The sequence below is a fragment of the Somniosus microcephalus genome, chromosome 13 (assembly GCF_052327205.1).
Source record: "Somniosus microcephalus isolate GS21.2 chromosome 13, FLI_Smic_1.0, whole genome shotgun sequence".
Taxonomy (NCBI): Eukaryota; Metazoa; Chordata; class Chondrichthyes; order Squaliformes; family Somniosidae; genus Somniosus; species Somniosus microcephalus.
Window position 1 is genome coordinate 169,548,094 of NC_140999.1, and position 26,193 is coordinate 169,574,286.

A 26,193-nucleotide genomic window follows, 5' to 3' on the forward strand; every position below is an offset into this window, starting at 1 on the left:
GAAATGAGAAGCTGCTTTTATCCGGATTTTTAAAAACGTTACAGAGAGCGAAATAAAGATTGGGACTCTCACATGGGGATAAGGTTGAATCTTAAATATCATGAACAAACTAAGTTTTTTTTAAATTGTAATTTTTATCATAATGGAGAAATTTTACATTCCACAAATATTAAAATTAGTTTCAGGGTCAGAACGTTTGTTTACGCTGTTAAAAACCCAGATCCAACAAGGCTTAACATTTAATGGGGTATTTAACAGCGATATTACCGCAGAAATCCCTGGTTTTCGTCAGTTTTACTGATTTCACTGATTGCTGGCTATGGGCGGTGGGGGGCGTTGGGGAGGTCCACAGTGCACAGTGTCAGAGCAGTGAATGACTGACTGCAACTTCAGGATTTCCGTGTTTAGATGCGCATGCGCTAAATCCTGAGGTTGTCGTCAGTTTCAGAGGGGTAATGACGGCGAACGCTGTTAGTCCACCGTCATTACCCACTGCAAATTCCGGGCTGATATATTTAAGAGTGGTAACCTGGTGCAGTTTTATTAATACAGCTGTAAATGGGTTTATCTCACAAAATAAACATTTTTAATAAGAGTGTCTAGTGCTCCAGCTGTGAGTAACCTCATTTTAAAATCACTGAAAATGTCTTTAAAAAAAAAAACTATACTGAGCCATTTACATTAGTGTACACTAGTCAGTATTTTTAGTAAATTAAATATTTTTTTATATACATACACACACACAGTAAACTCTCGTATAAACGGTACCTAATCAACCAGAATTCTTTAATTAGCGGCAAAATAAATAGCTGGTAATCTTGCCAAATCCATCAATTTTTCGTTTTTCCAAGTCCAAGTTTCCCGCAGTGGCTGAGTTAGTCACTGGTTTTTATTTTTGTGTGTTAAAAATTGCCTACCTCTCTGTTAATCAACCAGTACCATCCCGGTCCCGTCGGTGCCGGATACGAAAGAGTTTACTGCATATATAAAACTTTAAAAATGTGCCTGTGCGCCTAAAAAAAGTCAATTTGAAGAGCCTCCTCAAATGGCCGCAAACAGGCGCAATCGGCGGAAACTCGCTATGCTCGTTATTTCGATCTGGAGGCGCGGCCAGTTTTGTGAACAGGGCCAACTTCCAGTACAATGTTTTTTAAACCAGCGTTAAAAATAACTGAAACTCGATTTATGCTTAACATAACTTGCGGTTAATTTCCACGATCTTTTGCGTTGCTTTGGCCGATTTCAGCCGGATTGCGCTGATAAAACCAGCGCAAACTAGTGGAAGCTCTGGGCCATGACAGGGGTACAGAAACTGTTCTACAGTCACAACTGAATTTTGTATTTTCACTGTTCTTTACTTGTTGTGCAATGACATGCAGTGCAACTTTAAATATTGGTTGTAATTGCATCTATAGTTTTATGTAAAAAGAACTTCCTGAGATGAACCAATCTTTTGTTTTAGAATGTACAATCTGTACCTTCAGTTGTTTGTTGCTCTTCAACTCAATAGTGTTGGGCAAATTTGCGAAATAGGCATTCTTGGAACTCAATTTTGTGACCATCTCCGAGATCGAAATCTTAACATTACTAAACTGGCAGAGTGCAGTGATTTTTCAATATTTGTAAATACATTGTTGCAATGAGAAACATCAAGAATAATGTAAAGATCATGTTCTTTAATCTTCTTAAAAATAACTTCACCAATTCACAGAGTGACACAAACAACAGATTGAGGTGGTTGCTTAAACAAACTTAGAATATAAAAAAAATTCTAGTTGCAACCATATGTAGAAAACAAATTCCAAATGTAAATCTATTAACATTATACAACAGTAAAAGCTAATCAGCAACTACAAGGAGGCTGGTGCCTCAAAGAAAATAGAATACACAGCACGCAAGTTTCAAATAATATTGTCCACAATAATTCCTGTGAGCTACTGCATTTTTACACTACTGTATTTTTGCCTTGGGTTATGTCACATTCTCTGTACCCAAGCCCTAAAGTGCTAGACACAATCATGGTTCTTTGCCCTTGCTGAAGATCCAGTTACTCTTGGGGAGTTTGATATATGCAATCAAATATGGCTTCATGACAAATAAACTGGAGGCACAGATGCATACTCATTCTTTCTTCTGCTGTGGTCCTTCAATAAATAATTGACACTGCGTACATTTTGGCGTAAGCCAAGACTTTCTCTTTCCATTTTGTTGCATTTTCTTCACTTTACACATTCCTTTTCTCCAAGCAGTTCCAAGGTGATTTGCAAAAGAAGTTTAAAAATATTCCAAGAAAATAAATTATATACAGTGATAAAGGAGACTCGTGTCTCTCTTCCAAAACATTACCTTTTCTTTGCAATATTTGGCAGTGCTTACTGAACATGTCTCAATAAAATAGCCATGGTTAAATATAAATTTTGTATAAAATTCAAGTTCTCAAATTCACACGCCAATAGACCAGCAAATTAAAAGCTGATCTGATTTTACCTTCAATTAGTGGTAAATGTCCCTTGTTTAATGAAAGTGCTGTACTTTGCTGGACAAATTGCTTCTTGGATGTGCCTTGAAAAAGTACTTTAGTTGCTTACTCTTTCTCTTCACTTTCGTGAGGTCACAAACTTTTAACAATAATCGAAAGTACAGATATTACTCAACCAGCAAATTCTGTGGATGAAGGTGATGAATATTCACAAAAAGTTAGCTTTCTTTTGACAATGTTAAGCGTTGTTTTATAACCCACTCAGCCTGAGGGTTAATCCTGTACAGCTCCAACATAAATGTGTCTGGATCAAGACAGCGTTCACCTATTAAAATAAAGCAAAATTTAAATGATTTCAAAATGACCAAAGAGGCACAGGATTTTTTTTTTGGATGTAGAAATTTTGAGGTTCCCAAGATGGCTCAGTGCCCTTTTACAGTATTGAACCACAGACACATGGAAGATTCCAGCTATACTCTGTGCTCGGTCTGTTCATCACAGCCAGGCCACTGGTGAGGGTGCAAATAGTTGGCTTCAGTCTTTCGAGACGGGTGAGACAATTTGCACTCCTAATCACTAATCAGTGATGCCCAATTCCAGATAAGGATAGCACCAGCTTAAGTGTGATGGGTCCCCACAGACAGATCCCGACTGATACCCCTCAAAACAAACTCATACATGAAGGCCGCGATTTCGCCTACCTGGGCGGCTTCAGGGCGGGAGAGGTCAGCGGCAGGGGGCGACCCCACTGCTACGTGGATCCCGACCATAAATCGAATCTTGCCCTAATGGGCCTCGTTAGGTCCGCCCTGCGTGTTTCCCGGCCCTATTAAAGGGTGCGGGTCTGGTGACATCACCGGATGACACGATTATTGCCGGTTTATTTAAAGGGCCATGGCCCCAGTTATTGTCAGTTGCAAATTGCTAGCATTCAGCGCTGTCAGTGTTTGAGTCTCTGCACTATGAGCTTGCAGCGCCAATGAGCAGCTTCACAGATGAGTCCCTCCATCATCTTGTGGAGGGAGTGAGAGCATGTAGGGAGGTTCTCTTCCCTGCAGACGGCAAGAAGAGGCCTCCCCAGCAGTCAAAGGCAGTGTGGCTGCAAATATCGCAGGAGGTTACGGGGTGGTCAGTGGTGGTTCGCACCTGGGTGCAGTGCCGCAAGAGGTTCAATGATCTAGTAAGATCAGGAAAAGTGAGCATTAAGCCACAATGACCTTGATGCTGCTGTGTGTCTCATCACATTCGGACCCGTACTCCTGCACAATGCTACACAGCCCAACATCCCTTGTACCTTCATCCATCCCTCTAACTCGACCTACATTATCAGGTCGCCATCTTATTATGCAGCCCTCACACTCAGCCTCATCGTTATGCAATGACAGCAAATAACACAAAAGGAGGCAACTTGGTATTGACAACCCACTCCATCAAATTGTCAGTGTAAAGCTCTCTGTTATTCCATTCCTTACACTCATACCATCACTCTCACTGAAACTTCTCTTCTTTCCCTCCTTGCAGGAAAAGATAGCCCACAATAAGAGGGAGAGAACGGGAGGAGGGTCTCCATAAACCATGTCATATCTGCCGAGTGCAGAGGAGGCAGCACTGGAGACTGCTGGAGTGATGGACATTCGGAAGTGGAGAACGGAGAGAGGGGCTCAGTCGAAGAAGTTCGTGGCAAAATCAACTTCCATACAATTACATGCCTTTCATCACTGCCTCATATGGGGTGTGATGTCAACACAAGATGAATGCTCATCATGTGGATAATGGTATGTGCCTGCAGTAGACATCCTGTATATCTAACTGATGTCTTCACTCTCCCACAAGTCGATCAAGAGCCCCCTCCAATGTCCAGGAGCAACAGCAAGAAGACTCCTCAGAGGAGCCGACTGCCTCTGAGGGTGCAATGTCACCTCAGACAACGCAACCCAGCACCATCGCAGAGTCACACACCTCGGTGGGTATGTCGCAAGATAGAGTAGTGTTGTCACCTGGTGTCTCACAGATCACAAGTGAGCAGCAGTAGCTGGTGGAGACATTGACAGCAGTGGAGACTCCTCGTCGGTGGGTGCAGGAGCCTCCTAGCTCTGCTCAGCATTTTGAGCAAGCCTATTGTCTGCTCGATGACACTTCTTGTGGAGATGTGGCTTTGATTACAACGTCCATCAGGCTCATTTGTTGGCCTCCTCAAAGGCGTCATGAGCCACGTCTTCAGGGGATAGCCCTCGTCTCCAAGCAGCCAACCGCCAAGACTGTTTGGTGGTGTGAAGAGCTGAGGGACGGTGGACAGGCGCAAGATGTATGAGTCATGGCAGTTGCCAGGGAACTTGGCGCACACATGGGCGATAATCTTCCTATGGTTGCAGACCAGCTGAACGTTTCGAGTGGAAGCCCTTGCGGTTAACAAATGCTACTGGGTTGTGATAGAGTGCCCTGATGACCACATGTGTGCAGTTGACGACTCCCTGCGCCCGTGGGAAGCCAGCTAGAACGGCAAAGCCAAGCGCACGTTCATTGACAGTGGCTTCATCAGTGGCAAAATGAATATAATTTGCGAGATGCCGCAAAGGTCTGCTGCAGATGCCAGGAAGGAGCCTGAGGCGAGGAAGTTGAGGGCAAGGGTGAGTTTGACAGCCACTGGTAAGGAGTGTCCACCCCTTCCTCTGGGCTGCAGGTCTTGCTCCAGTAAAGCGCAAATGTCAGCGACGACCTGGCGCGATAGCCTGAGCCTCCTTTGGCACTGCTGCGCCGTCATGTTGAGGAAGCTCATCCTCTGCCTGTATACCCTGTTTTGGGGGTATGGCCTCGGATGCGGTGCAGCCCTGCGCTGATGCCCTATGCAGTATCAGGTGGTTGAGGAGAAGGTTGGCGCTCTTGTTGTTGCTGCTGCTGGTGTGGCTGGTTCTGCTGCTGCTGTGGCTGATCGTCATCAGATTAGGAGGACCATGAGACATAAGACATAAGATGTAGGAGCAGGAGTAGGTCATTTGGCCCCTCGAGCCTGCTCCGCCATTCAATAAGATCATGGCTGATCTGATCTTGGCCTCAACTCCATTTCCCTGCCTTCTCCCCATAACCCTTCACTCCCTTACCATTTAAAAATCTGTCTATCTCCACCTGAAGTATATTCAATGGCCCAGCCTCCACAGCTCTCTGAGGAAGAGAATTCCAAAGATTCACGACCCTCAGAGAAGAAATTCCTCCTCATTTCCATTTTAAATGGGTGCCCCCTTATTCTGAAATTATGTCCCCTAGTTCTAGATTCCCCCACGAGGGGAAACATTGGGGTAGATTTTCCCGAACCTGTCGGGAAGAAGGCGGGACTTCCCCTTTCGGGTTTTTGACCCACCTACATCGACGTCCGGCCAATCCGCGCGATTTCCCCTTGATTGACCTTGTTGAGCCCGCCCAGCGGGCTCAACAGGCCAATTAAGGGACACCCGGCAACAGGTGACGTCACAGACTGAAATTTCATCTGTCAAAAGTTCTTGACAGATGAAATTTCAGTGTTTCACAGCTGTGAAACACTGACAGTCTGAGTTCTAAGCTGAGTCCTTCTGCACAGACTCAGTTAGAACTGTCACCGGCATTCAAAGCTGAAGGCTGTCACTTTTCACAGATCGCAGCCGTTCAGCTTTAAGTGCCGGCTGAATGATGCGCTCCCGACGGCTACAGGAAGAAAGGCTGTTAAGGTAAGTAAAAGTTCTTTACACACTTTAGACACACCAAACACACTTACCTTTACACTCATGCACCCATCACTCACCTGAGCGCGACATCGCGACTCCTGCAACTCCTTCAACCCGACGGCCTGCCTGCTCTAACCAGGCGTGGTTTGGAGCCGTCGGGAAACCCACACGAAATCCCTCAAAATAGGGATTAGGCTAAAAACTGCCTGTTAACAGGCAGTTAATTGGCACTAATCCCTTCCCGCCTGGTTTCGGCAGGTTCCAGTGCGAGGCGGGTACCCGCCGCCCCTGAAACTTGCGTGGGGCGGGGTTTTGGGCGGGATGGTGTTGGGACCCCCAAATTAGGGATTTCCTCCCCCCCCCACCACAGGCCTGAAACCCCGCCTGACGGCTTCAGGAAAATCTAGCCCATTCTCTTTGCATCCACCCTGTCAAGCCCCTTCAGAATCTTATATGTTTAAATCAGATCCCCTCTCATTCTTCTAAACTCCAATGAGTATAGGCCCAACCTGCTCAACCTTTCTTCATAAGACAACCCCTTCATCTCCGGAATCAGCCTCGTGAACCTTCTCTGAACTGTCTCCAATGCAAGTATATCCTTCCTTAAATAAGGAGACCAAAACTGTACGCAGTACTCCAGATGTGGTCTCACCAATTCCCTGCACAGTTGTAGCAGGACTTTCTTACTATTATACTCCATTCCCTTTGCAATAAAGGCCAACATTTCATTTGCCTTCCTAATTACTTGCTAAATTTTTGTGATTCGTGTACAAGGACACCCAGATCCCTCTGTACCTCAGAATTCTGTAATCTCTCCCCATTTAAATAATAATTTGCTTTTTTATTTTTCCTACCAAAGTGGATAACCTGGCATTTTCCCACATTATACTCCATCCGCCAGATTTTTACCCACTCACTTAACCTATCTATATCCCTTTGGAAATTCTTCGCATCCTCCACACAATTTGCTTTCCCACCTTTCTTTGTATCATCAGCAAATTTGGCTACATTACACTCAGTCCCTTCACCCAAGTCATTAATTTAGATTGTAAATAGTTGAGGCCCCAGGTGACCAAGGTGACAGAGCATAAATCGTGCCCATTCTGATAATTCATATGGCAGGTGAACTTCAGGTGACAGATCCAATCTATCAAGCGTTAGATATGATGTTGCAAGGAGGTGACAGTGATTAGAGGGTTTACTGCAAACGCTTCCCAGTTGCATAAAGTTTAAAAATCTGTTCCAAATACCCAAGCCTGAAGCTTCTGAGAGTGGAAAGTGACCAGCTGTAAAATGGTTAAACCACTTTTGCAGCCGTCACCTATTGAAAGAAATGGAGAGTTGTTCAGAACCCGACATGCTTACCTGGCGTGATCCCCGAGCGATGGGAACCTCGTGGCAAATACTTTGTGCCTGCTAAATGGTGAGTAAATTGGTTTAAACACCCTCTTAACTATCTCAATTGAATGACCCGCCACTTAGTGCCGTGTCTGTAAAGCGCAGGCAGAACCGGCACTAGTGAAACTTACAAGGCGGCGGGTTTAGAGCAGGATACCGCCCTACTGTCAATCATTTGGATTTTGACAGCAGGCCCACCTCCGAACCTGCCCTCTGAGCACCAGTCTTAGTGCGAGCAAGCACTGAGTGCGAGTCATCAAAGAGTGCTGAGAGTTTGGGTAAGTGTGAGAGTTCTTTAATTGTTATTTCTCATTAAATCATTCTTGATAAGATTACTTAAGCAGTTTAAGTAAAGGGGAAAAGTTAAATATTTGGGATTCTGTTGGTTTAAGAAGAGTAAAACAAGGTTACACTGCAGTAGGAGTAAATTGGCACCGCAGGCAGTGGAAACCAGTTTTCTAACCAATCAGCAGGGGTGACTCATTTGGCTGTAAACAAACAAACAGTATAAAAAGACCAGTCCTAGTGCGAGCAAGCACTGAGTGCGAGTCAGCAGAGTGCTATGAGTTTGGGTAAGTGTGAGTTAGGGTAAGTGGGGTGTTAGGTGCTCTTGCCAAACTTCAACCCTGTGGGCTGCAGATAATAAGGCCTTTCTGGTGCAGAGTGACTGTTGGTAAACCATTTAACTGGTATAACTAGAGGGATTGATTTAATTTAAATCCAATTAATTAAAGGGGATACTAGCATCTAAAATCGGGCAGAGGGTGTCCATAACTAACAATAAAAAATTTAATTAATTACATAGAATGGAGCAGGTGATGTGTTACTGTTGCGAGATATGGGAGCCGGTGAACCCCATTGAGGCTCACGGTGATTACGTCTGTGACAAGTGTCTGCTGCTACAGGAACTCCAGCTCTGTGTTGATGAGCTGGAGTCTGAGCGTCAGACACTGCGACACATCAGGGAGGGGGAGAAGTACCTGGACTCTGTGTATCAGGAGGTGGTCACACCTATGAAGTTAATTAATTCAGATGTAGCCCATGGTCAGGGACAGGACAGTGTGACTACGAGTGAGGCAGGTACGGGGATCCAGGAGGTAGAGCTGGAGGAGCCGCAGCCCTTGCTCTTGTCCAACAGGTTCGAGGTTCTTACTCCCTGTGGGGATGGGAGCAGGGACTGCAGGGAGGATGAGCAACCTGGCCACAGCACCGTGGACCATTCAAGAGGGGGGAGTAAATAGAAATGTTGTAGTGGTAGGGGATAGTATTATTAGGGGGATAGATAGAGTTCTCTGCAGCCGAGAGCGAGAGTCCCGAAGGCTGTGTTGCCTACCCGGTGCCAGGGTTAAGGACATCTCCTCTGGGCTGGAAAGAAACTTGCAGTGGGAGGGGGTGGATCCAGTTGTCGTGGTCCATGTTGGTACAAACGACGTAGATAGGACTAGGAAGCCGGTTCTGTTAAAGGAGTATGAGCAGCTAGGGGTCAAATTAAAAAACAGAACCTCAAGGGTAATAACCTCTGGATTAATACCTGAGCCACGAGCGAATTTGGTTAGGACAAATAAAATTACACAGTTAAATGCGTGGCTCAAAGACTGGTGTGGGAGAAATGGGTTTTGCTTCCTGGGACACTGGCACCAGTACTGGGGCAGGAGGGAGCTGTTCCATTGGGATGGGCTTCACTTGGCCGGTGCTGGGACTAGAGTCCTGGCGGATCATATAACTAGGGCTGTAGAGAGGGCTTTAAACTAACTAGTGGGGGGGAGGTTCCTAGAGAGCAAATAATAAAAATGACAACAGAGAAGGTCTTAGACTTAGGTAGCAGTGGGGAAATTAAAAACCAGAGCATGTCAGGAAGGGGCAGAAGGTATGGAGTAAAAGGTAAAGTAATAAAAAGGGCAAAAGCAGGAACTAAGTGTCACAAAACATATTTGAAAGTTCTCTATCTGAATGCACGTAGCATTCGTAACAAAATAGACGAGTTAATGGCACAAATAACTACATATGGGTATGATCTTGTGGCCATTACAGAAACATGGCTGCAGAGTGACAATGCCTGGGAATTAAACATACCAGGTTATTTAACGATCAGGAAGGACAGGGAGGTGGGGTGACTATGTTAATAAAGGAAGGAATCACTGTAATACAAAGAAATGATATTGGGTCAAAAGATCAGGATAATGAAACAGTTTGGGTGGAGGTAAGGAATAATAAGGGGAAAAAACATTAGTGGGCGTAGTCTATAGGCCTCCGAACAGTTGCAACTCTGTTGGACGGAGTATCAATCAGGAAATAGTTGAGGCTTGTAATAAGGGAACATCTATAATTATGGGGGATTTTAACTATCATATTAATTGGACAAATCAAATTGGGCAGGGCTGCCTTGAGGATGAGTTCATTGAGTGTATTAGGGATGGGTTTCTTGAGCAGTATGTAACTGAACCGACCAGGGGGCAAGCAACCTTAGATCTGGTCCTGTGTAACGAGACAAGATTAATTAAAAATGTCCTAGTAAAGGATCCCCTTGGAATGAGTGACCATAACATGGTTGAATTCCATATTCAATTAGAGGGTGAGAAGGTTGGATCTCAAACAAGCGTGCTAAGCTTGAATGAGAGGACTGGAGGTAGATAAACAATGGCAAACATTTAAAGATAGAATGACAAAATTGCAAAAATTGTTTATACCAATCTGGCATAAAAGGAAATCTAAAAAGGTGACTCAACCGTGGATAACAGGGGAAATTAGAGACAGCATAAAATCCAAAGATAGGGCGTATAAAATAGCCAAAAAAAGCGCCAGAGCGGAAGATTGGGAACAGTTTAAGATAGAGCAAAGGAGGGCAAAGGGCATGATCAAGAGGGGCAAAATAGCTTACGAAAACAAGCTGGCGGAAAATATAAAAACTAACTCCAAAAGCTTTTATAAATATATCAAAAGGAAAAGACTGGTGAAAACCAAAGTTGGTCCATTGCAGTCAGATACGGGGGAATATATAATGGGAAATAAGGAAATGGCAGATCAACTAAATGCATACTTTGGGTCAGTCTTTACGAAGGAAGACACAAAAAACCTCCCTGGGATATCGGGAAAAATAGGGACATTGGCAAAGGAGGAACTGACGCAAATCAATATCTCTAAGGATATGGTGTTAAGGAAGCTAAAGGGATTGAAGGTGGACAAATCCCCAGGGCCTGATAACATGCATCCTAGGGTACTGAAGGAGGTGGCCCTAGAGATAGCGGATGCACTAAGGATGATTTTTCAGAATTCATTAGACTCGGGAACAGTGCCGATGGATTGGAGGGTAGCTAACGTTACCCCACTATTCAAAAAGGGGGGTAGGGAAAAAGCAGGTAATTACAGACCTGTAAGCCTTACATCAGTTGTGGGCAAAATGCTGGAGTCCATCATTAAGGATGAAATAGCGGAGCACTTAGCAAATGGGGACAGGATAGGACAGAGTCAACATGGATTTACAAAGGGTAAATCGTGCTTGACTAATCTATTGGAATTTTTTGAGGGAGTAACTGGTAGAATAGATGGGGGAGAGCCAGTAGATGTGGTGTACCTGGACTTCCAAAAGGCCTTCGATAAGGTCCCACATAAAAGATTAGCATGGAAAATTGAGGCTCATGGGATAAAGGGGAAAGTTTTGGCGTGGATAGGGAACTGGCTGTCAGATAGAAAACAGAGAGTTGGAATAAACGGCTCATTTTCTGAATGGCAGGCAGTAACAAGTGGGGTACCACAGGGATCTGTCCTGGGCCCCCAGCTGTTCACAATTTACATTAATGACCTGGATCAGGGAGTCGGATGCAGCATTTCCAAATTTGCAGACGACACTAAACTAGGAGGTGGGGTGGGCTCAGAGGAAGAGACCAGGAAGCTCCAGAGCGATTTGGACAGACTGGGCGATTGGGCGGATAAATGGCAGATGCACTATAATGTGGACAAGTGCGAAGTTATCCACCTTGGGTGCAGGAACGGGAGGGCAAATTATTATTTAAATGGCAATAGATTGGGAGAGGGGGAAGTACAGAGAGACCTGGGTGTTCTTGTACACCAGTCACTGAAGGCGAGCATGCAGGTGCAACAGGCGGTCAAGAAGGCAAACGGTATGCTGGCCTTCATAGCAAAAGGGTTAGAATACAGGAACAGGGATACCTTGCTGCAGCTGTACAGGGCACTGGTGAGACCACACCTCGAGTACTGTGTACAGTTTTGGTCGCCTCATCTGAGGAAGGATGTTCTTGCCATGGAGGGGGTGCAGCGGCGATTCACCAGGCTGATACCAGGAATGGCGGGAATGACCTATGAGGAGAGACTATGTAGTTTAGGGATGTACACACTGGAGTTTAGAAGATTGAGAGGGGACCTCATAGAAGTGTATAAAATTCTGACAGGTCTAGACAGACTGGATGCAGAAGGAATGTTTCCCTTGGCGGGTGAGAACAGAACTAGAGGACATAATTTAAGGATAAGGGCTAAACCATTTAGGACAGAGATGAGGGGGAATTTCTTCACTCAGAGAGTGGTGAACCTGTGGAACTCATTGCCACAGAGGGCAGTGTACGCCAGCTCATTAAATATATTTAAGAGGGAATTAGATATATTTCTACGGGCAAAAGGGGTTAAGGGTTACGGAGAGAAGGCGGGGACGGGATACTGAATTAAAGGATCAGCCATGATCTCATTAAATGGCGGAGCAGGCACGAAGGGCCGAATGGCCTACTCCTGCTCCTATCTTCTATGTATCTATGTATCTATGTAAAGGAGACTATGAAGGTATGAGAGCGGAATTGAGTAGAGTGGATTGGGAAAATAGATTAAAGGGTAAGACGATACATGATCAGTGGTGTACATTTAAGGAGTTATTTTACAACTTCCAAAAAATATATATTCCACTAAGAAAAGGGTGTAAAAGAAAAGACAGCCATCCGTGGCTAAGTAAAGAAATTAAGGATAGTATTCGACTAAAAACAAGGGCATATAAGGTAGCCAAGTCTAGTGGGAGGATAGAGGATTTGGGAAAACTTTAAAAGACAGCAAAAAATAACAAAAAGATTGATTAAGAAAGGGAAGATAGATTATGAAAGTAAATTAGCAAAAAATATAAAAACAGATAGTAAGAGTTTTTATAGTTATATAAAAAGAAAAAGGGTGGCTGAAGTAAATGTTGGTCCCTTAGAGGATGAGACCGAGAAATTAATGGTGGGAAATATGGAGATGGCAAAAACACTGAATGAATATTTTACATCAGTCTTTACAGTAGAAGACACTAAGAATATCCCAACACTGGACAAATAGGGGGCGGAGCTAAACACGATCAAAATCACTAAGGAAGTGGTACTCAGTAAAATAATGGGATTCAAGGCGGATAAATCACCTGGACCTGATGGCTTACATCCTAGGGTCTTGAGGGAAGTGGCGGTAGGGATTGTTAATGCATTGGTAATAATTTTTCAAAACTCCCTGGACTCAGCAAAGGTCCCGGCAGACTGGAAAACTGCTAATGTAACACCCTTATTTAAAAAGGGCAGTAGACAGAAGGCTGGAAACTATAGCCGGTTAGCCTAACATCTGTGGTAGGTAAAATTTTGGAGTCCATTATAAAAGGAGACAGTAACAGGACATTTGGATAATCATAATTTAATAGGACAAAGTCAGCATGGTTTTATGAAGGGGAAGTCATGTTTGACAAATTTGCTGGAGTTCTTTGAGGAAGTAACATATAGGGTGGATAAAGGGAAACCAGTGGACATAGTGTATTTAGACTTCCAAAAGGCATTTGACAAGGTGCCACACAAAAGATTATTGCTTAAGATAAAAAAATTACAGGATTGGGGGTAATATTCTGGCATGGATAGAGGATTAGCTATCTAACAGAAGGCAGAGAGTTGGGATAAATGGTTCATTCTCAGACTGGCAATCAGTAACTAGTGGTGTTCCGCAGGGGTCAGTGCTGGGTCCTCAACTCTTTACAATCTATATTAACGATTTGGAGGAGGGGACCGAGTGTAACATATCAAAGTTTGCAGATGATACTAAGATGGGAGGGAAAGTAGTGAGTGAGGAGGACATAAAAAACCTGCAAGGGGACATAGACAGGCTAAGTAAGTGGGCAGAGATTTGGCAGATGAAATACAATACTGGAAAGTGTGAGGTTATGCACTTTGGCAGGAAAAATCGTAGAGCAAGTTATTATCTTAATGGCAAGAAACTGGAAAGTACTGAAGTACAAAGGGATCTGGGGGTCCTGGTGCACGAAACTCAAAAGGTTAGTATGCAGGTGCAGCAAGTGATTAAGAAGGCCAATGGAATGTTGGCTTTCATTGCTAGGGGGATAGAATATAAAAATAGGGAGGTATTGCTTCAGTTGTACAAGGTATTGGTGAGACCGCACCTGGAATACTGCATACAGTTTTGGTGTCCATACTTAAGAAAAGACATACTTGCTCTCGAGTCAGTACAAAGAAGGTTCACTCGGTTAATCCCGGGGATGAGGGGATGGACATATGAGGAGAGGTTGAATAGATTGGGACTCTACTCATTGGAGTTCAGAAGAATGAGAGGCGATCTTATTGAAACATATAAGATTGTGAAGGGGTTGGATCGGGTGGATGCGGGGAGGATGTTCCCGATGATGGGTGAAACTAGAACTAGGGGGCATAGTCTTAGAATAAGGGGCTGCTCTTTCAAAACTGAGATGAGGAGGAACTACTTCACTCAGAGGGTGGTAGGTCCATGGAATATGCTGCCCCAAAAAGCTGTAGAAGCTACATCATTACATAAATTTAAAACAGAAATAGACAGTTTCCTAGAAGTAAAGGGAATTAAGGGTTACGGGGAGTGGGCAGGAATTTGGACTGGAGTCTAGGTTCGGATCGGTCATGGCCCTGTGGGTAGCGGAGCGGGCCCAGGGGCCATGTAGCCTGATCCTGCTCCTAGTTTGTGTGTCTAATTCTGTTAGATTCAGGAGATGGTTCTGTGATAGTAGATTGGCGGTTAGGATCAGATCAGCCATGATCTTATTGAATGGCGGAGCAGGCTCGAGGGGCCGATTGGCCTACTCCTGCTCCTATTTCTTATGCTCTTATGTAAAATTCAGCCCAAGAATAGGCCAAAAAAACTAACACAGTTAAAGAATTGCTAATCCAAAAATTATTTAAATCATAATCAGAGTAATCCGGTTTTCTCTCTCTCACATGGCAGCTGTCGATCATTCTGCCATTGCCATTTACACTTCATCTAGAGTCATCTTTTGTTTCTTAACTTCTCCTTTTGCCTTGCACCATCACCCCTTTGTCTCTTAATCTCTCCTGCCTTACATCCTATCACAGACCTTCCCTTTTGTTTTTTCCTCCCCTCCCCTCTCCCTGCCCCATACACTTGCTTAAAAACCGGTTATATCTCCAACTTTTTCCAGTTCTGACGAAGTGTCATCGACCTGAAACGTTGGGGTCGATTTTCATGAAGCTGTCGGGAAGGAGGCGGGACTACAACTTTCGGGTTTTAGTCCCGCCTACATCGACGTCCGGCCAATCCACGCGATTTTCCCTTGATTGACCTTGTTGAGCCGGCCCAGCGGGCTCAGCAGGCCAATTAAAGGCCACCCGGCAACAGGTGACATCACAGACTGAAATTTCATCTGTCAAGAGGTCTTGACAGATGAAATATCAGTGTTTCACAGCTGTTTGAAGCTGTCAAGCACTGACAGTCTGACTTCTAACCTGAGTCCTTCTACACAGACTCAGTTAGAGCTCACACCGGCAATGAAAGCTGAAGGCTGTTACTTTTGACAGATCGCAACCATTTTGCTTTCAGTGCCGGCTGAGTGATGGGCTCCCGACGCCTACAGGAAGAAAAGCTGTTAAGGTAAGTAATTTAAACTTCTTTACACACTTTAGACACACTAAACACACTTACCTTTGCACTCATGCACCCATCACTCACCTGAACACCGACATCGCGACCCCTCCAAGTCCTTAAACCCGTCGGCCCGCCTGCTCTAATCTGGCGTGGTTTGGAGCCGTCGGGAATCCCACAAGACACCTCTCAAAATAGGGATTAGGCTAAAAACTGCCTGTTAACTACCTGTCACTAATCGGGGTTGTAGTCACTAATCCCTTGGTTGTTTTAAAGAGGTATCTAACATAAAAATAATAATTGATAAGGTGACCACATCAGAGTGTGCAATTACACTTTGGTAGGATCACTAGAGAAAGTGTGTCAGCGACAATAACATTTCTAGGATTTGTGTAAGCAGCAGACAAAAGTATAAAATTAAATTGATCGTAAGATTTGTAATGAAACCAGTCGACATCCAGAATGTTTTAAAAAAGTAATCTGTTGTATGATCTGCTTTGAGATGGTTCATTGACAAGATATGGTATGTAAATACAAATATTTCTTTCTATAATGAAGGATTTTAGTGCAGAACCATCATTTCTGCACTGCAGCCATTTGCTGTTGTATTACATCAGCATTAGTTTGTTAGTTGCGTTTTGCCTCGTATACCAATAGTCAAGATATTACCAATAAAAACCTCATCTATAAAAGAATCCCACCATGCTAAATGCAATATTGTAGCATTTTCTGAAGTCAATTTGCTAGTTTCCACTAGACTTCATTTATATTTGTGGAGAGTAAACCCAAATCGTAATGACAAGTCATAAGAGCAACAGGCAGGTGAAGAAAAAACAAAAAAAGTTTTCACTTTATTGCAGAGCCCCACTAAATTGGTGAAAATAATACGGAGTTGCTGAACCCAAAACTGTACAACTTGGAAATTATGCTGTGATATTATACAAACATTTTGCATATTTGTACCAAATGCTATTTTAACAGGAGGTGGGGAATGTAACCTGTTCAAAATAGATCAGTTGATGCCTCTGTTAAAATAGTGGCCACAGGAATATGATTATTGCATTTAGCATTTGTACGATGACATTGTTCGTCATAATTACCAGGGTTCTATCTTTGTTTTTAAATTATCTGTGATGTGCACAATAAAACATTTTCCTATGCAAATAATTCCACGTTTAGAATGTCACAAAATCTCTATTGTCACTAACTAAACATTTTTTTAAATGATGTTTGGGTAATGGATTACACGTGTAATCCAATTACTATTTCCATGAAATAAACCATATTGTTTATCTCTTTCTCTACTGTGGTTGCCATTAGAAATAATTTACATTGTTGGCAACAGAAATAGAGCAGAATTTTCATAAAAGACATACATAAGAGCATAAGATGTAGGAGCAGGAGTAGGTCATTTGGCCCCTCGAGCCTATGTTTGATGTTTCTGTTGCTTGGGGTGCCTACACCACGGTAATTCTAAATATTGTGGTAGAATCAAATTTGTCCATCACCACTTAATTATAGTGACTTCATACATTTTGATCCAATAATGCCATAAAAATGTTGATGTTTAAAATAACATTTGGTACATTACCCACCTATGTTACCACCTACTTCATACAAGCAGAACTCTGGAAAGTCTGTGGAACCATCGTTTCTGAAAAGAAGAAAAATATAATGTCCAGTAATGTTGGATTATCATGTCTCAACAATAACGATTTAAAATAAAATCTACTTCTGACTATACAATGATTTCTATGCTGATGTTACATTCCTAGCAGTACGAATGTAGAATGAAAATCGGTATATTGAGCTGCTGGATCACACTTCTATGCCGCTGTGCCACATTCACTGAGTCATATCCAAGGCGATGGCCCAGCAAATGTTGTTCTGGTTCTTGTAGAATGGTTAAAAATGACACAGTGACCTAATGCTCATTGCCAATCATGACGTCACAATGGCATGACTTTTACTGAAACTGCTGTATAGCTACTTACTGGCACAAGTCTACCCTGGGGCTGGTTGATTCAGACTGGATATTTGTATAGCCATGTTATGCTCCTGTATACATCTGCTGCTCTGGCTCCCTCTGAAATTCATAGCACCATCAACCCTATGTGATGGCAAGCGTATGAAACACGATTAAACAGTGGTGCTCCAATTTTTCAGAGGAAGCTGGAACACAGAGTACTAATAGTGTGACCTTGCCAATGTGAGTGAGGCAGTGTTATTTCAAGTGCATCACTTGTGCTGACCAGGTGGATATAGCAGCGGCACTTGTTATCCTTTGTCCAGATTGATATGAGGTGTGATAACCACCATAGAGATTACATGTTATTTCGAGAGATTAGTTAACTTACAACAGACCCATCTATTTATCAGAAGCATCACCCCACCGCCACCCACTCCCAACTCCCCCAGCACCCCTCCCCCAACCCCCATCCATTTTCAATAGCTGACTGCCCATTTTTCAGACGAGAAATGTCACTTGCAGTTGAAAATTGCTGCCAAAAAGTCTGGACACTTGAAAAAGCTGGAAGAATCAATCCCAATTGCTCCATTTGTTGCCGTGGTAACTGTTTTGTTGCACTACAGTATTATAAATAAATTGGATGATTTTTTTAGGTCATGTAACATAAGTGACTACATTATTTTTGCCCAGATTTTGCACTGATAATAATGGTGAGGCTAACAGTGCTCACCATTATTACGGAGTAAATCAGACAGCAACTCCTGGCATCCGCACATGCGTAATTAAACGTAGAATTCCGGAAGTTGCTGTCAGAGATACACCGCTCCTCCACCGACTACGCTGTAACAGTTCTCGCCAATTGAAATCCTTCAGAATTTACTTAGTGTTGACGATTTTAAAATAAATTAAAATTCTTTTTTCATTTTTCTGTCTGTCTCTTTTATCGCTCTCTCTTAATCCCATCTTTCTTTCCCAATCTTTATTTTGCTTTCTGTACATTAGTGAAATCTAATTTATAATTCCTGGTTTAGACGCTGCATGTCTCAGAGAGAATTCTTCAATCTGATTGGTTGAAGAGCCTTGCTCACAGACACCACAGATCCCCAATAGCGCACTGGATCAGAGCAAGTCTCCGCTCAAAAGCCCGCAAAAACTCTGTGGGCAGCTGTAAGTGCAGTGAACGGCAAGTGCCAATCCTTCGCCGCTGACTGCAAAATCTGATCCTTTGTGTAAATGGTAGCTAATTAAGTTGATATATTAATAAAACAGTATCCATATTACAATCCACTTCAACTCAACACAATGCAGAAGCATGAATACTAGTACAATGAGAACAAGCTAATTACCTTTTTGTAAAATCAGCATCTGTGGCATCCCAATTACTGCAATTTAATTGCTTCTCAAACTGAGCCACAAGATCCCGAATTGTAATCTTGGAATTCAGTTGAACCTCCATTGTATCCTTCAATAATTGGGGGGCTTGAATGTTTATCGTCTTGCTGAACTGTTGCTAAGGTAAAAAGATGATTCATTTCATTTAACTCTCTAAGAAACTATAGTGGCTATTTTGTTGTTGCTGGCGACTTCTTTATTACATAAACATACAAGTTAAAAAGTAAAAATTAATATATATATAAAAAAAGAGATAATACCCAGTACAAACACAATTTACAAATGTAACCAGGGACTTTATTGAGCCATCAAAACACTACGATACTTTGGGACTGCAATACAGGATTGAGAAATGCATCAATCCATATTCTCACAATGCCCGCTGTCCAAGAATTGATTTGTTGATCATATCAATAGAGTTGACCGCTTCCAACTGAGAAAGCCAAGTCAACATGGCCAAAAACCATTGATCTTTCTACCAGACACCTGCAATAACTGGAAGGAGGGCTGCAAATTAAACTGCATCCTTGATTTGTCAAGTTCAAGCCTTCTCCAGCAGTTTCCATAGCTCTTTGTTGAGGCCAGAGCCTCCACTCACCCCGAACAAAGGCAGTAGTGGAAGAGGGTGTGTGGCCATGGACGTAGGCACTCCCAGGTTTAGAGTTTCCTTGGTTCCAGCCAGAGATTTGCTGGGTGTGCATTAGTGGTCAGTCTGTCAAATGAAGGCAGATGTAGCAGCCAAGGTGGTTAGGACATAAAGGGATCCAGGCCTTGATCTTCAGAGTAGTAAACAATTTCAATGGATTTTTGAGCTCCTTATAAAAAGAGACTGATGGGGCAAATTTCTGGAGGGGAGCCCTTGGCCTCTCCCCCTGGAACGCCACGGTGTAGTTTGCGGCTTCCTCAAGCAGGAAGCTGCTTAAGATGCAGCCGCTGCCCATCTTATTTAAATGAAGTGACCTCTCCCTGACCCTGCTAACCTTGGCGAGGTCAGTGCTGGAGTTCACAGCTAGCCACACACGGGATGTTAGGCCCACGTGTTTTCAGGCCCCAGGTTGCGAGTTTTTGGGAAAAACTTACATTTCTTAAGTCGGAAAAATAAGAAATTTGGATAAACTATGAGGGAGAACACTCAATGGGAAGCATTTCTTCTTCAGCGCGGTTTCCTCATTAACTACTCTTCACTCAGAAAGCAACAAGTAATTACTGGTATTATAAGTCACAATAGCCTAGAAATTGCATATTTTTCACGCAGAATAGAAGTCATTTTGACAAGGATAGGGGTTATAAAATGGGATTAGATATAGACACGCTAGAATCTCACCACTTAATAACCTCATACACTTGAAAATATGAAAAATCTAATTGTAAGGGCTCCTCTGTATTCAAGTAATTATTGGGAAGAAAATGTAACCTGGAATGCAAATTTGAGCTGCACATACGCACTTCTGCATGTTGCTTGTCATGCTTGTCTGTGTGAATCTTCTTCAGCAGATTTTTTAGACGCTTATCATACTTCTTACTGCTGTTTTCAATCAGTTTTCTCACCTGCGCCACAAGGAAACACGGAATCTACAATACAAAAAGAATTGGGGAAAAAAAAAACGTTTCTCAGTCTTTCATTTAACACTGAGGGTATGGGCAAAAATACATGGAGAACACCCCTAATAAAGTTGACTCATTCTTCTGCTTAAATCACAAGTTTTAATCTGAATGTATTTAATTCTGAAAATAATCAGGTCACAACGAATTAAATTTGCAGTGTTTCCAATTATCTAGAAAATAATGTTTCTCTGTGGTCTTTAAGCTGCACTTACACTTGCAGCTACTTATCTGAGATTGATTTGCAGCCAGCAATATTTTATTTGTACTGCCTAGCTCAGGAGAGAGCTCCATGCGTGTGCCCTTACACTCCTGTGCAGATGTCAGTGGTTGGGTGGTAAGTTTTAAATGTATATGCAGGTTATGCTTCAATTTATGAAGAGTCCAGGGAATTCAACTAAATGCCAGAATATTATTTGAGCTAGGTTTGACACAGCACTGACGTTGTTCCCCGTGCAGTGTCAAGGTGACATGGAGCGAGACAGCTTGCTCCAGGGAGGCTTGCAGCACTTTGAAGCCACTGCCCAGTGACACAAAAGTAGCAGCATGAAAATGGTCTTGTATGCATATCTCAGTTTTACTTTTGTACAACTTTACACAGAAATCATTCTTAACCAAAACAGAAGGTTGTCAAAATAAGCAAACAAATAGCAATTCTTCTGGAATTAATGTTAGAAGTTAAATTATTTTTCATTTTATAGTGTCCAAAAAGTTAACGTACAGTCCAGAGAAGGTCCTGGTAGTGGATGAGCATCCGAACAATATTTGCAGCTTTCTCTGCCTGCTGCTTCTCATTCCCATCAGGAATTTTGTTTGGAATTCCTTTGTGCATGAAGAGGTTAGGAGCAATTATAGTGGAAACATTCCAGAGATTCATCTTGTTTTTCTTCTCTTTATCAATCACTTTGCGAAGAAACTCCAACAGAAACTGCAGAAAGTAGAAAATGTGGTTATATATAGAACACTAACTCATTAGTTCTGTAACTGCTGCGGATAAGCACCATAAATAGACATGATGGAGTAGATGTTACAACCAGCAGTGTTCTTGTACAAGTTAACAGCTGTGTTAAATCACAGAGGAAATTGGTGTGAGCTCGCTAAGCGTTTGTAGAATAACAGCAGCTTATAATTTTTACCCTGCAATCTTTGCAAAGTAAAAATTAAACACACAAAAAAGGCACTATTTAACCATGTTGATATTTAATATAATTAAAAATAACAACAGAAAATGCTGGAAACACTCAGCAGGTCAGGCAGCATCCGTGGAGAGAGAAAAACAGAGTTAATGTTTCAGGTCGATGACCCTTCATCAGAACTTAATATAATTAAGTTTGCTCAGTGACCAGGATGAATATCTGAGCTATTGTGCTCAACTCTTAAGAAGAATTTGAAAAGTTGAAAGTCAAATTCGGCGATTCAAATAATGTCAGGCTCACTGAAAGTGCAGCCAAAAGGCCAAAAGATGAAAAGATAGCAGCATTTGCACATTTGAGAACAGCTAGCACAAAATATTAGAAAGGTCAATTATTAAGGGAAATTCATGGATAATAGACTTCTGTAGTGCAGACAGATTTCAACTCAATCACCTGGACATTCCTGTCAGGTGCTTCCACCTTGTCTCCCTCCGTCCATCATAGTTGATGAGTCTTCACTCTGGAAGTGTCCCTAATCCCTACATTTGCTGCTTCTCTCCCTAACTTCAAATGCCTCCTCAAAATCCATCCATTTGAATAAACCTTTGGTCATTGCTCTAAATTCTTCTACTACTGCTTACCATTTTGTTCTCCTCTATGAAGCACTTTGGGACATTTACTATGTTCAAGGTGATACATAAATGCAAGTTGTTATTGTTGATGATGATGCCACTGCAAATGATGCTCACTGTCACTCCAAACTGACCTCAGCATTAAAAACTGCTTGAAGTGTAAATTGTTAAAACACAAATTAAGACCATTTTTAAGGCTGGGTCTTACTTCAATAAACCTGACATTTAAAACGAAACGTTAAAAGTAGGAGTTACTGAATTACATAGATAGCAAATTTAGATTAACTGTATAATTTCAGTCCCTCTGTGATTCAATACCTGATGAAGTTAACATTACTATATTAGCTTTTTCATATCATATAATACTCAAGAAAAAAATCTAAATTATGAATGCCAGGTTCTGGGTGATGCAGTGGGTTTTAACCCAAGCCCATTTGAGGTTAAGAAAATCTCCTCTACTGGCTGTAAATGTTCCATGTAAAATGAGTTTGAGCACTTCAATCCAGTTTCCAGTTGGCATGTTATAGAGAAGCATAAATCTGACCATAATTGGCACTAACTTTGACAATTTCCATCAGAGAAGCTATGTGGAAATGGAAAAATGCCATACTTGTGCAGTAAGGGGCACTCTTCTGAGGTTCTGGCTGAGATATTTTGTTCGGAGTAGACGGAGGTTTACTCTGCATCTAGCTGTGCTGTACTGGGAGTTCTTGATGCTGACACTGTGCCCTCGGGTTTCCACCCTGCCCCCACTAATCTTTTAGTAGCTCTGTGGCAAGTGGAGACAGAAAGCTTCTCGGGTCACACTCCATCCCATCCTCCCAGTTTCCTGTGAATCTGTCCAATCAGGCCAAGGTACATCCACCCATGTAAATTTAAGGTAGCTAAGGGAGACATGACCTTTACTATGGTTCCTGTATTTACCCAGTCATGAATGCTGGCTGCAGGGTCTGCCTATTAAGCCTCAGTGCTCAAGGTTCAAGAGAAAGACTTTGGGGCATCAAAATAAGAAGGGCCTGTTCACGTGTTCCTAGAGCCCAGCCGTGCACATGCCCCAACACCAGAATTAAAGATGATCAGGAAAAAAAAATCAGGCAGTGCTTCCTCCCACTCTGACAGGCCTGGCACAACAACTCTCTGTACCCAGACTGGTGTGCCCCCCTGGTGAAGGCCTGGAAAACGAGATAAAGATCAGAAAATCTGTTGTGGTGGTGTTGGTTAGGGGATAAATAGACTGAAAGAGTTCCTTCCTCTACTTTGAATTGTGCCATGGGATCTTTTACGTCCACCAGAACAGGCAGATAGGGCAGCCAGGAGTGCAGCACTGGTAATGACTGTACTTCTCCTGGCCTACTTTGTTACAGGGAAGTAATGTTAATCTTCAATGAGATGTCCTGGATAAAAACCAGAATAGCGTCAAGCCATTTTCAGCTAAGTTCTTCCTAAAGTAAATATTCTAAGAGTAGTCTACTGTATCCTCAGACTCCGTTTTATAGACTGGACACATCCTGTCCTTTCATATCTACTACCTTCAAGAACAGAAAGCTCCATGAACTCCATTAAAAATTTGACAATGTCCATTCGTAGTTTAGATTCTGGAATTTTTATCCTAGTGCAACTCCTGTGGTACTGCTCATGGGTTTTCAAGCTCACTCATCCCATGCTCCAACAGGCCTACTCAGTCATCGATCATCCTCTGGCCCAGTCAGTGCCCACTCCAGATCCAGCTCCAGCCTCTAGCTTACTCAGTCTGAACTCCTCATCACTTCACTGCTGCAGGCCCTCTGGGTGGAGGAGGAGAGACAACTAGACTAGACTAGAAACACAGAGCCAAAGCATTGGAGGGAAATGCAGAAGGATTAGGATGTCTGGGAGGCAGAGATCGAGCAAGAGGCCAGGCTGGAAAACTATCTGAGGCAGAGGTTGAGTGTGGGCACAGTGGTGTGACCAGGAGCAGGCACCAGGGAACTGAGGGAAGGGGAAGTCTGGTCCTGAGGTTGGGCTAGGAGCACTAATCAGCAAAACCCAAGAATATATAATATTCCAGCACAAAGTCAAACAGACGTAATACACACCAGTAGTCATACGTACATACCAAGGGAAGAGTTTCTCTAATCCCTATGCATTTCCAAAATGGAAAGATTTTTTTTTTTTATTCTTGGCAAAATCATATGTGAGCTTTATAAGAACAGGTTTATGAGTTTGCTAGAAATGGTGACAAGAATCTCCTTGTTAATTTTGGTGATTTTGTTAACTTGTACTGACCAGAGGAAATCTTCAAGGTTTTTAATAATATTCTTTGTGACGTAAGAAAACTACTAGGCACTTGGTCTAAGCGTTAAAGCTTTAATCAACTGTTTTACAACATGAAGGTCTAGTTGTGTCCTTCATTAGTTCCTGTTAAGAATGTCCTGCGCAAGCTGGGCCCGTGCCTGGGTATTTATACTCTCCCTGGACAGCGCCACCCACAGGCCGCTCAGTATTATTTCATAAGTCTTTCTTTCATGGGTGACTGATTCACGTCGCTTTGCTTTCATGAATCAAATTTATTTGCTTAAACTTTGGGGCAAAATCTGAGTTTTATTTGCTATATAATGTCATCGTGGCTCAGTGGTAGCACTCGCCTCTGTGGGAGAAGGTTGTGGATTTAAGCCCCACTCTACTACCCCAGCACATAATCTAGGCTGACATTTCAGTCCAATACTGAGTGAGTGCTGCAGCGTTGGAGGTGCCATTTTTCAGCCACAATGCTGCCTGACCTGCTGAGTGTTTCCAGCATTTTCTGTTGTTGTTTCCTTCCCTGTAACAAAGTAGGCTAGGAGAAGTACAAACTGCCATTATCAGTGCTGCACTCCTGGCTGCCCATATAATTCAAAGCTTATGAAGGCAGAAAAGAAATTGAAATGGAATAAGGAACATTTGAAATAAAGATATATTACTCATCGCCTCCCCTCTTATGTTTTAAATTTGTTGATGATGCAGTGTGTTCAGGAATATTACGTATAAATATAGATATTATTTGAATGAATAGTTTTCACAAAATAAATCTAGATGGTATACATCTGGGAAACCATTTGGCACATCTTCACTATCCATGTAGAATGATCCTGCAATCTTCATATCATAGCATTCAACTGTTTCTTAAATGATTCTAGGATCTTTGGCCTAGAAATTCAGTGGCCTGCGCCACCAGTTTGCGCCCAAAGAGGGCTTTTGCGCCAGTCTGCAAACTTCAGGCGAAATTCAGTGGTGCGCTAATGGCGGCGTTAGGCTGTAGCGCTGCGCCGCCACCGATGACGTCATCGGTGTGCGTAGCGCCCCGTTTCCGCGAAGAACGCCATATTAAGTCGCGCCCGCCTCTTCAGCGCCGGCCGCAAACAGCGACCGGTACACAGGGCCTACCTGTGGCGGTAATTAAAGTGGAGGTGCGGCCGGCCGCTTTTTCGGCGGCCGCCTGCCCGCACCTCCTTCCCCGGCCTCCTCCACCCCCCCCGGCGGCATTGCCGGCTGGTTTCCGGGAGCCCGGCACTTCTCCGTTCTGCCGGGCTCTTTTGCCGGCACTCGCGATCGGGGCTCCAGCTGCTGCAGGCACCTCCCCCTTAAGAGAGGGAGGAAGGCCTGCAGTACCGCAGCCTGCCGCTCCGCTGCGGGTGGCGCTGCGGCCACCAGCGCGCTGATAATCAGTTTCAGCGCCCAAGCGGGGCGCCGAAACCCCTGTTTAGCAGCCGCCTTCCACTTGGTGCGCTGACACTGAATATCCCACTTGCGCAAGTGGATCCGCGCGCAGCGGTAATTCCGGCGCCCAGGCGAGCTGGGCGCCCCAAAATGAATTTCTAGGCCCTTGCGTCTACTATTTGTTGATCCACATTTGTGTGAAGAACTTCCTGACTATAGTCCTAAGTTTGCTTCATCCGACTGACATGGTTGTGTTTAAAGTAGAGTTCTAAATTGACCTTTCCTGCACCACTTACTATCGATTATATGTCTATAAAGTCACCTCTCAGTCACTTCCTTTCAAGGTTGG

The 26,193-nt window shown here is 43.2% G+C and overlaps 1 protein-coding gene across 4 annotated transcripts in view; it reads right to left on the reverse strand.

Annotated features, from left to right (window-relative positions):
• Nucleotides 1–1,661: 1,661 nt before the first annotated feature.
• arhgap40 (Rho GTPase activating protein 40) overlaps nt 1,662–26,193 on the reverse strand; it is a 159,833-nt gene continuing 135,301 nt past the window's right edge. For 3 of the 4 annotated variants that reach the window (XM_086005559.1, XM_086005557.1, XM_086005560.1), the window contains exons 11-15: nt 21,126–21,332; nt 20,249–20,374; nt 18,757–18,920; nt 17,037–17,095; nt 1,662–2,804 (exon numbers count right to left, since the gene is read on the reverse strand). In XM_086005559.1, the coding sequence (XP_085861685.1) occupies nt 2,698–2,804; nt 17,037–17,095; nt 18,757–18,920; nt 20,249–20,374; nt 21,126–21,332 (663 nt within the window). In that variant the 3' untranslated portion in view covers nt 1,662–2,697. The remainder of the gene's footprint in view (nt 2,805–17,036; nt 17,096–18,756; nt 18,921–20,248; nt 20,375–21,125; nt 21,333–26,193) is intronic. The other variant, XM_086005558.1, reaches the window with a different exon arrangement.